Genomic DNA, 12214 nt, shown 5'->3' on the forward strand with positions numbered 1-12214 from the left:
CATATGTCTACTGTGTGAGTATGTGTCATAATTATGATTACTGTAAATGTATGTGTGTGCGTGTATCTGTTTATGCACATGTGTGCACATGGAATGGGTTAACATGACCCCTGGAGGCAAACATATCGGAAAAATTGGTCATCCTAGGCCCTACAGTTCTCAAGATATTCACAGAGAACTGTGTCTGCCCTACCCTCCTTCGGGGTCCAGTCCAGCTGGGGCTACAGATCAAAAACGAAGAATGACGGTTCCATGCTATCCATGTGGGGTACATGCCCACCAAGTGTACCCCGGTCTTTCAGTGTCCCGGGAATCCTTTGTTGGTGTACGTCACTAAATGTACACATAAATTATTTTATTGTAAGGCCCCCCATGAACGAAAGTACACAAAACTTGGCATGCATTCGGAGGGTGTCATAATGATCCTACACTTTTAATTTCGTGCAGTTTTGACCTTGTCAGCCAGAGATATTGTGATGAAAACACCTAATTTTTTGCTAGGTGGCGCTTATACATGAAATAAGTGGTAATGGGATGGGTTGACATGCCCCTTAAGACCAACATACATAAAAAAAAGGTGGACCTCCTAGGCCCCACACGGTTCTCGAGATATTCACAGAAAACTGTCTCCGCCACCTACAGGCCAGTTGGTGTATAGTAACATAAATTAATTTATTGTGTGGCCCCCCATGAACGGAATTCCACAAAACTTGGCGTGCATACAGAGGGTGTCATAATGATCCTACACTTCCAATTTCGTGCAGTTTTGACTATGTTAGGTCACAGATACCTTCAATTACAACACCTCATTTTTACTTTTTTGTGTTTAACTAGGTGGCGCTATACATGAAATGAGTGGTTATGGAATGGGTTGACATGGCCCCTTGAGATCAACATACAAAAAAAAAATGGTCCTCCTAAACCCTACGGTTTTCGAGATATTCACAGAAAACTGTGTCTGCCCTACCCTCCTTTTCGGGGTCCAGTCCAGCTGGGGGCTACAGATCAAAACGAAAACGATGGTTCCATGCTATCCATGTGGGGTTACATGCCCACCAAGTTTCGTGTACCCCGGTCTTTCAGTGTCCCGGGAATCATTGACGGAAATTTGGGCATACGAAAAAGAAAAAAAAGAAAAAATCTGACTAAACCTATATGACCGCCGCTTCGCTGCGCGGCGGTCATAAATAATGACTGAAATGTCCCCACCAATATTCAGGTTGAAACGGGGGAAAAGCACCTCATGCGGTACACAAAAGGTTAAATAATTTCCCACTTCAGTACCGCCACCCAAAATACGTCTTTGAGACAGGTCTGTTTTTTGATTGGCTTAGCTCCCTGTAGCCTATGCTGTTGATTAGAAGTTTTTGGCACACTTGGCTGCAAAGAGCTCTATAATCTTTGCTTGGCTGTCGATTCAAGGATGTCGGGCAAGAAAAGAAAGGTGGAGGACATAAAGCTATTTCAAGAAACAAAGTCTAGGCCTAAGTCATAATATTGTGCGTTATTTCAAGACATAGAAATGCCAGAAATGTTTTGGTTTTTTGGTACACATTTAGTTGACAGTGCTATATGTATAGCCTATTAACCCTCTATTGCATGAATTATCACCTATACTTTGAAAAAATGTTTTAAAGTACTTTTCTTACTTAAAATGGATCAAATAAAGGAATTTTTTTTAAAAAGTAAAAATTGTTTTTTTTAAAGGGGTAATTGGTAATTTGTTGCCATATGGCAACAATGCGCAATCGTGGAAAATGCTGTCAAATCCAATTTTTCTTTAAAAACTTATTTTTATTTCATTACAAATCTTTTAGAAATGAACTAAATTAAGCTTGCATTAGTTATGCTCTAATACATCTAGTTATAAACCTAACATAATACAAATTCAACTGTATTTTGGGCAATAAAGTGATTATGTCATGGTAATATTGTCATAGTGTAGTCCGCCTTGGAAAATAAATAGCCTTCCTGTAAGGACATAAAGTAATTGTTTTGATCAAAACCAATGTTTATATTAAATAATGTCATCATTTAGATGACTTTATTTCATTTAGATGACTTTCATTTTCCAAATTCATAGGGTTATATTGCAGTTAGAGGACATATTCAACTGTAGTGAGACCACATAGTCAGAAAAGTGTGCCAATCCATGCCATACACACAGAGAGACATATGTATCCTTCACATATCCCCCTGACAGCCTTTCCCTACCCTGTAAAGCCATGCCTCATCCATATTTGGGGTCACACACACAAGGGTCAACCTAACGTAGGGGTCTCCGGTGTGGGTCATACTACAGGCTCACACTGGGCATGCCTTGGATGGCTCCACAGCAAGCCAGCCCACTTTTTACACCATTTATAGTGAGAGGAGACAAGGGTCACCCCATTTGCCCTTGAACTTTGGGCCTCTGAAGTGTTAAAGCTGTAGCTAAAGAGACAGGATGGGTGACTGCAGCCGCTATCTGCTACACATATCAATGTTTTTCTCCTCATTGCTGGATTATGGCTAATCCTGACAGTTCTTTGGTGGAAGAGCCAACAATGTGCTTTTATCTTTCCCAAAATCCCAAACAAAAATGGTGAAAACAGCATGTCTAGTTGACTGTGTAGTGAACAATAACACAAAATACATCTTTACCGCTCCAGTCACTATACTGTCTGAACCTCATTCCATAGATAATTTGCAAATTGGTAAACATATACAATATCCTAAAAGACTCCAAAATGTCTGAAATTACAAATAAAAGTGTAAATAATGTTTTTTTACTTCAAAATATGGTCAAAAGTTGTATATATTCCCAGAGTATCCTAGTGCAATGCAATCCTATTGTAATCCTACTGTATGATACCATTCATTTGAATGGACACAAAAAGGTTCGTATTTGCATACTGTTGCCATATGGCAACAATTATATTTTGCCAATTTACAAAAAAATCATTATATATAAACTTGTTTTAATGATACATTGTTCATGTTTACATAGTCCAGATAGTGTTTTCATTTTTTTTTCAAAGAAATTATGCAAAAATTCTGAATTTTGACCATCCACAGGTAGCGGACAGGTAGTGGTGGTCACAGAGGTACCTCTCTGTAGAAATAGGAAGTACTAACAATATATCCTCATCATGTGACCTAACAATTATTTTTTTATACCAAAACTAAAATCCCCTTTTTCACATATAAATAGTAAAATATAAGTTTTGTGTTACTGCCAATTAGAAACACTAAGATAAATTAATTGTTGCCATATGGCAACAACATGCAATAGAGGGTTAAATGGACGTTGGAATCAACCAAATACCAGCTAGTTCAGCTATATCGCGCTAGCAGATTTGTGTACTATGACAATGGTTACTAAGGAAAGGAAATGCATGCTTTTAACCAGCAATGCTATAAACTTAATGAAAATGGCACGAGGATGTCAGTGAAAACAAATGCATTTCTATGGGCTTGACGTGCTGGAGATAGAACATGAATGCAAAACATTGTTTCCAATCGTTTTCTCACTCATAATGGCAATCGATTTGTTACTTTGTCAGATGACAGAAAAAGCAACCCAGCCGCTCCCTTTATCAGACAGCTGTGATGTGGCAAGGTGTCCCTACATGCCCCTAAAATGTGGATGACAGACCTACTTAGTATCAGAATGATCTGTCCTTAAGACTCATATGATTATCAACAGCAACAACAAACCCTTTGCCTACAACATTTTCTAACTGTTTACGTTTTATATTTAAAAAAAAATTATTAGCTATCAACCATCCTTAAACTGAAAACAATAAAACACAGAATTCTGCTTTGTTTGCAATTTAATATTATAGGTTAGTATATTTAACTATCAGTAACATGTGACCATATCTCAACATATCTGTGCACATACCATTTAACCATACTGAGACTTATCTGAGATCTACACTGAGACATTCTGAGAACTATATTGTTGTGTGAGTGTAACAGAGGTCGTAATTCGTCCGCCGCTCATGGCCCTCGAACCCGCCACCTCAACACACACCGGCATGGGAGTCGAACGCTCTAACCACTGAGCTAAAAGCCCAGGCTTCCAACTCAGCGGTTAGAAGCGTTCTTAAGGTTAGGGCTGTGAGGATTTACACGGGCTACTACCACGCTAGCTCAGTTCGCCTCCGTTACACTCACCTCCCTAAATCCTCACTCCCACTTTCACTGTTGTGAAAAATGAGTAACTCAAGTTATTTGCTTTGCTTAAGATCATGCAATGCATATGTGTAGATGTGATTTTGGCCGTTTTGACACATTTTGACATTTTCAAACCCCGACCTGTGAAAACTAAAAAAAGTCAACAAGAAAAGTTCATGTTGCTCAAGTTCATGCATTGCATTTCTGAAAATGTGAATTGAAACAGAATTTGGGTGTTTATTTAAAAAAAAGTTTAAAACTTTAAAAATTCTGCCTCTGCCTCTCTGTCAAGTTCATGTAGCCTATTGTACATTTGTAGGTTTGAAATTAAACTGAATTTGGGTGTTTGTTGACATTTTTTGAAAATAAAGAAAAATCTGCCTCAGACCTGTCCTGAAAAAAACTCAAAAATGCCTTTCTTACATGAGGTCCAACCACCCTGTCATATTGCTACTAATTTGTAGAGGGCCCTACAGAATAACCAAGACTATGGGATGCCCCACATGCCCCTAATTTATCAGAAACTCTTTTCATTTTTATTCAAATCTAAATACATATTACAACCTGTATGTACCTCTGAAACATACTGATGGTAGTGGATTTGTCAGACACCAAACAGGACGAGGACCACAAAAGCGTCACGTTAGAATGTTTATTTAAGGGTTGGGGGTTACAGGGGTTCCGGGAGTTCCAAGAGTCTGCGTGTGTGTGTTCCCCAATAGCCGAGCAGCAATGGCAGGAGCTGGATGATCCGGGAAGTCCTGGGGAAACACACACACAACAGCAATTGAAACGAAGCAGCAGTACAGTCAAGGGCTAGGCTGTATTAGTAGAGAAGAGAGACGGAAGGCAGATCAAGATTACGGGGCTGGAGATCAAAGAAGTAGTCGGCGGGTCTGGGTTCACAGGCAAAGAGTAAGAGTCGTTTTTCCAAGACAGGCAGGTAACTGGTGCGGGGTTTGCAGGCGATCTGACAAGTGTGGACTGAAAAGCAAGGCTTTATATACCGGGCATGATGAGTGGTGAATGCAGTGCAGCTGGTAGGTAAACGAGGGTGAGGCAGAGCAGAGCAGGAACAGGTGGAGGTCATCAGACTTTAATCAGCGCGTGTTACCAGGCAGAGAGAGAGCTCATGACAGGATTGTTCCTTGGGGTAATAGATAGAAGTGGTGGCAGTAATAATGCCCCCACCTGGTGACAATACTACATTTTTGGTAATAAAAACACCTAAGGATTACACAGTGTATCTTTGAAAATACACTCTGAGCTGCAGAAGAACATTGGTGACAGCATTCTAAACAATGCTCACGACTTTTTAGGACTGTCTACTTCATATGACTGTCTACTACTCCATATGATTATAATATAAAATTCAGATTGGCAGCTTGTAAATAGACGCCAAATGTGAACACAATCTTACACTCACTTCCTGCCTGGCTGCTTTGACTGGCTTTTTATGTGAATACTTTCGACAATTTTGCTAAAGATTGGACAAAATGTGTGGCCTGTGAAAAATGTTAAACTTTTTTTTAATATATAAAATCCAATACAACGGAATTTGACATCATAGATTGAACTTCACTTGACTTAGGAAGGTAATTATCTGATCGGACCCCAACTTCTCCTGTGTTACAAATTAAAACTGAAAGTTACAAAATTGACATTAGGGAAGCAATTTACTCTATTATAAACTCTACTATAATTATTAGAAAATTATTTCAGCACTTTACCTGACAAAGGTAATCTATTCTAAAAACTGCATAATCAAGGAGGGAGGAGGGACATGGTGGGTTTACTCCCTGTCTTCATTGTGTGGATGTAGCTGTGGCAGCATGCTCTTAGGTAGGATTAAACAGTACATGACACAATGAGCCAAGATCTGTCTGAAAATGAGATTACAAATTTGTAACACCTCGACTGAACCTTCATACATTCTGCAGAACATGTTTCTCTTGCCACAGTAAGTTGTTTTCTTTTTATTTCTGTGTGTTTCTTCTTTGAGAAAGAAGAGGGATGTTTCAACAAGGCATTTCAGCATGCATGAGTGTGATTTTGTGTGATATAAATATTTGTCTGATGATGTCTGCATGAGTATAAAGATGCATTTTTTAAGAGGTTGGATTGCTAAACTGAGCATAATCTGTTGAAGCAACTCATCCTGTCACACATACTGAAGTTGCCATGTGTTACATCTTAAATGACACGTAATATTCATTTGGTTTGCAATGACCTTCCAAATATAATGTTGATGGCTTTAATCCATGATGTATTTATACTTGTTATACTATAATTTGAAAAAATCATATTTATGGTTGGATAGAGACAGTTTCTGAAATCTGTGATTTGTGAGTCTGTTTATACTTTGTCTATTTAAGCTGTTTTAAGTTTACTTATGTTTCTTCAGTTCAAATTAACATCCTATGTTATTTGTTATATTTGTATTTTCTAATGTTATTTCATCCAGTTTTATACTTACTGTGTGTGTGTGAATTCATGCCTTTCACAGAGTGTCTTTCATAAAACAAGGATTCTGCATTGAGGATGTCTGAAGATGTGTTCACTAAGTCTGTTTAAGTGTATAGCTTGCATTTTAAAATTAGGGACTATTATCTACAGTCTATTACTCAGCACAGAAAGTCAGGAAAAGGGAAACATAGTATAAACATATTTTTATACAATAATAAGAATGATTGCAATAACCTAGATTTAAAGGTGATACAATAAATGCATGATAATCGACCAAAAACAAAATTCTGACTATGCAGTAACTTATTTGCCTCTTCTCTCAGTTCAGGTGTCACTGCAATAGCATCACAGACTTCAGTGTGAATAAATAATCATGGTCATGGACTGGAAGAAACAAGAAAGCACTTGAATTGAAAAATGTGAAGAGTGCAAAGAACAGTCTTGGAAAGGAAACAAAAATACAGCCCATGAAGACACCATTGGATCAGATACAAAGGATGATAAAAAAAATAATGGAAATCTCTAAAGAAAAAGGATGTTACAAATCCCTGAGATACAGTCTCCATGGGTCTTCTTTTTTGGCTCAATAATCTATTCTGATTGCACTGGAAGTAAAAACTGGCAAGAGTCAAAATGCAATAGAAAGAACACCCAAAACTCTCCCCAGGACCTGGTGCTAATGAAATGAAATATGTAGCTGCAACAGAAGATGTGACTAATGATTCAGGGCCTCTAATTCAAGGACTAAGCCAATATGGAAGAGCAGATGATTCAGATATATGTGAATGTGAATGGCACTGATCGGCTTAATGTCTCATATGATTATAACTCAACACATTTAAAGGAGACCCCAGATACATATCAGTTCTACATCATCAGCCTTTTCCTCTCCTGTCTCTACACCATTTTCCTTTTCCCAATTGGGTTTATTGGTAACATCCTTATCTTGGTGGTGACCCTAAACCACAGGGACAAGATGACCATTCCAGATCTATATTTTGTTAATCTGGCTGTGGCAGACCTGATACTAGTAGCTGACTCACTCATTGAGGTCTTCAATCTGAATGAAAAGTACTATGACATTGCAATCTTGTGTACATTCATGTCCCTCTTCTTGCAGGTCAATATGTACAGTAGCATTTTCTTTTTGACATGGATGAGCTTTGATCGATATGTAGCACTTGCCAGCTCCATGAGCAGCAGTCCCTTGCGGACAATGCAGTATGCCAAACTCAGCTGCAGTCTCATCTGGATGGCTTCCATCCTGGCCACGTTGCTACCCTTTACCATTGTCCAGACACAGCATACAGGTGAGGTGCACTTCTGCTTTGCCAATGTCTTTGAAATTCAGTGGCTAGAAGTCACCATTGGTTTTGTGGTTCCCTTTTCAGTCATTGGCTTATGCTACTCCTTAATAGTACGCATTCTTATGAGAGCACAAAAGCACCGTGGGCTATGGCCACGCAGACAGAAGGCACTCCGTATGATTGTGGTGGTTGTACTGGTCTTCTTTATTTGTTGGCTCCCCGAGAATGTTTTCATCAGCATCCAGCTTCTCCAGGGCACGGCAGACCCATCACAACGAAGTGCCACCACACTATGGCATGACTACCCACTGACAGGTCATATTGTCAACCTTGCAGCTTTTTCAAACAGCTGTCTGAACCCAATTATTTATAGCTTTCTGGGAGAGACCTTTAGGGACAAGTTGCGGCTCTTTATTAAACAGAAGGCCAATTGGTCTGTGCTTTATCGTTTATGCCATCATACCCTGGATTTGCACATCCCTGTTAGGAGTACTGAAGTTTCTGAAGTGTAGCATTGGCTTACTGTGCTGAAAACAATTACCAGTTTACAAATAGTTAACCATGTTCACAAAGGCAAAGTAAAGATTTACAGATGTGGTTGAATGTAAGATGGACACAGTAAAATGTAACAACACTGACTGTGCTGATGAGCAGTGATATGGTAAATTGATTATTATATGACAAACCTTATTTTCCACTGTGTAAAATTAGTACAAGTAGAAATTGCCCTGCAAGAGGGCTATGCAAAAATGTATACTGAAGTTCAAGTATCAAGTTTAATTTTATTACCATTTTAACAACACAGTTGATAGGAAAGTAACACAACAACCTTGTGGGAAATGATCTTATTTGCCATCTACTCTAGAGATAGATAAGAGGATATACACCCTGCTCAGCATAATTAGCATAATTTACTTGAAGTGGGTTACCCCAATTAGCCTATAGCTAGCCTATAGCTAAAAGCGGGGCTATGCTAGCCTAATGGTGTCAGACCTGATTACCTGGTTAGTCTCTAGCACAAATAAGAGAAGGGTATATTATATAATTCTGGGGTAGACAGCAAATAAGCTAATTCTCCAAAAAGCTAGTGTGTTCCTTTAAAAGCTTTAAACATAGAAGGCTTTTATATTCTCTTATTATCTAGCACAGGTGTAAGATAAACATGGGCTATAGTTTAGTTAATATTTTATTGTTTCTCAGTTCATCTCCTTTGGATCCAAAGCACAATATTGTGTGTATTCCTGCTGTAGTATCTGATTGAAATCAGAAATGTACAACTCCATTCATTCCTAAATATTATTTTGAAAAACATGTTTGACAAAATGTGGCATGGCTGATTGATACTGGTTAATGGACTGTTAGTTCATTGAATAGGTAACTGAAATAAGCACATTAGGTGAAGAAGTATATAAGGTTCTAATTTCAGATGTCTGTCTACATTGCCCTCAAGAAAACTGTGTGGGGGGGGTCAGGTGGCAAGCAGAGAATATGGCAGGATACAAACGATTCAAAGTGCTGGCTGTGATGAATGCATCTATGATTTCACCTTTTTTCCTCAACAAATGACATTCCACATTATGCAAACACTGAAACATTAATATAAATTGTAATACTGCAGTACCTTTCTGCCTTGACTCCATGATGTTTTGCTTACAGTTTCAGAAACTCAGAGACAGGATTTTTATTCCTTGCATCTGCATAATATTGAGTTACCTGTGCTTATAGCTCCCAATGGTTCATTTAAGATGTTCTATGGATCATGTTCATTTCCTTCATTTTGTGAACCATCCATGTTTAATTCTCAGTTTTCAGATTCACTTTATTTAACTGTCCTTATATCAAAATCTTAGACCTGAGGATCACATCAGGTTTTAATGCTATATACAACATGTGTACAGCCATCAACAGTATATGATAGACCTAACCCTAACCTTAATACATTGTGTAATAACATACACATACACCAGTACACTACTAATTAATTTGTTTTGTTCAAACAAACAATACCAATTAAAAGCAATGCATTAACTTAAATTAGTGTAACTACATGTTAAAGCAATTTAACACGGGCACATACTGTGTAAATACATATGCAGATATGAGAACTTTTAATAGCTTTCACTATTTTACACCCATACATCAAAGATGTACAAAGGTGGCCAAAACTATGTTATCACAGTCAACTATTATAAACATTAATTATTCTATCATTTTTGCTTGCGTCTCCATAGACATGATTGTATCACAGGTTTTGACAATGAGGTTAAGAGTAGATGTTTGTGTATACAGTACTGACCCCTGCTGTGTATGGGAAACTCAGTAACCAAGATTTATTTTTCCAGCTGTGATGGTCCAGCCTGGGAAATGAACACTGACCATTGCTTAGATAATTGCTTAGTAAAGAGGGGACATAGGTGAAAATGTAACAGCTAGTCATTTACATTTGTCATTAGTAAATTAAGTAAACATTTTCTTATGGAAAATGTTACTTTGGTCAACTGCAACTGTGCATTGGTGAACATTTTGACTCCCTTTGCATATTTCTTTGTGGCGCCACATACTGTACACCGTGTGGCCTTCTACAGTCAATTGATGAGATGAATGTGTGTAGTTCACAGCCTATATAAAATGATGGTTGGATGGTACGATCCAAATAGAGGGTTGAGTGAAGGGAATGGTGAATACTGTATTGATTTTCATTTGAATGAATATGAATAAAAATGTCTAGACACAATGTGATGGGACCATAATGTTACTGTCAATTGTGTACATGTTTCACAAACTGAATAAAAACACATACCTTAAAGAGTGTAACTTTCAAGTTCAGTGTATGGAAAACATTCCACTGAGGTCCAAGTAGAACTTACATGTGTGTATGTATATTAAATGCTACAAAGGTAACTTTTTCTTCTGCTTTAATTTTATTCTCCAAAACAACTGAACTGATACTTGAATTACTCAGGTTTTTACATGCAAAATTATTTTGAAACTATGAGATCAACTCCATAATGAGGTTGACTCAAGACCGTGCAGCTGTAATTCTTGGAGAATGTTCAGGACATGGAGTGAATGACGTCACTGAAGATAAACATATTCAATTTTGATGTGGTGAAAACAGATTAGCCTATAAAATATAGTTCTTTCATCAAACCCAGCTAGTGAGAAGACAATTATCCTTCTAAGTGTATAATATTTGTGAATGGGAACCATTAAGGTGTTCCCTCTAATAGAAATAAGTCTCATATTGACATGGGCATGACATAGTAATCTAAAATGGGGTTTGTTGAACTGAACAGTATTACAATATTAGCTTGCATGCTGACAGTCATATACCATTGGCTTGATTTATTTAGGCAAGTTCAAATAAAATTCATCACAACACCATGGATTAGACAGCTGTTGGAAGGCAATTAAAAGAAGAGAGACTGAATGAATAGTCTTGTGTTCTGTAATAGGGGAAGCTGAATAATGAATATGACCTGTAGGCTAATTACATTTGCACATTGAAATAGAACAGGCATTATATTTTGAACACCTGTCTGCTGCTATGTTTAATATGAAGTAAATTATAGCAAGTCGTGTTGAACCAAGTCAATAAATATCTATTTTAATATACAAATTATTTCAAAATTGTTTATCATGAAGAATGACTTGAAATACACATCACAAAAAATGTATGCACATCTTAGGGGCAGAAAGCAGCATGAATCAGCATAGAACAGAATAGTGCAGCACTCTCCATGAAAAAATAAAAAGTAGTTTTTAACTGAAACAGTGATGATTAGAGAATGTTCAATCTTTCTAAAGGAATGCATGCTTTTTCCAAAAAACAGTGGAGGTTTTGTTATATTACTAATGAGATGAAAGACAAACTCTGAAATTACATGGTATTCTCATTGAGACAACTAGAGTATACAAACCATGCCAAATCTAGGTCATAGCAGCCAATTATTAGGTTAAGTTATAACGTTGTGGCAAGTCACTGAGCATCTTTTGCCCGTGGCTGCGCACGCAGTAATGTTGGTAATCAGGAAACCCATCTATACTAAGCGTACTGATTTAAACTGTGTATAAACTCACTTTGTAGTTGACTATTGGCTCCTGGTAGCAGCCTATACTAACCTATACTATAGGCTACAAGAGAAGATATTCGGCTGTTTTAGATAGTGATCCCACAATAATCACAAGAGAAGATGCCCTATTTATGCCACCTTCGCTTGTTCTCATTAATCCTAGTCAAATGTCATTTTCAACCAACAGTTATGTTCCCTCGCTAGTAA

At 37.6% G+C, this 12214-nt stretch overlaps 1 protein-coding gene across 1 annotated transcript; it reads left to right on the forward strand.

The window, feature by feature from the left end:
- Positions 1–7345: 7345 nt before the first annotated feature.
- Positions 7346–8446, forward strand: gper1 (G protein-coupled estrogen receptor 1). The gene is given in 1 exon segment (XM_048246717.1): positions 7346–8446. A coding segment is annotated over 1 exon segment (1101 nt).
- The last annotated feature ends 3768 nt before the right edge of the window (positions 8447–12214 follow it).

Source organism: Alosa alosa, chromosome 6 (genome assembly GCF_017589495.1).
Source record: "Alosa alosa isolate M-15738 ecotype Scorff River chromosome 6, AALO_Geno_1.1, whole genome shotgun sequence".
In the NCBI taxonomy this organism is placed as follows: domain Eukaryota; kingdom Metazoa; phylum Chordata; class Actinopteri; order Clupeiformes; family Clupeidae; genus Alosa; species Alosa alosa.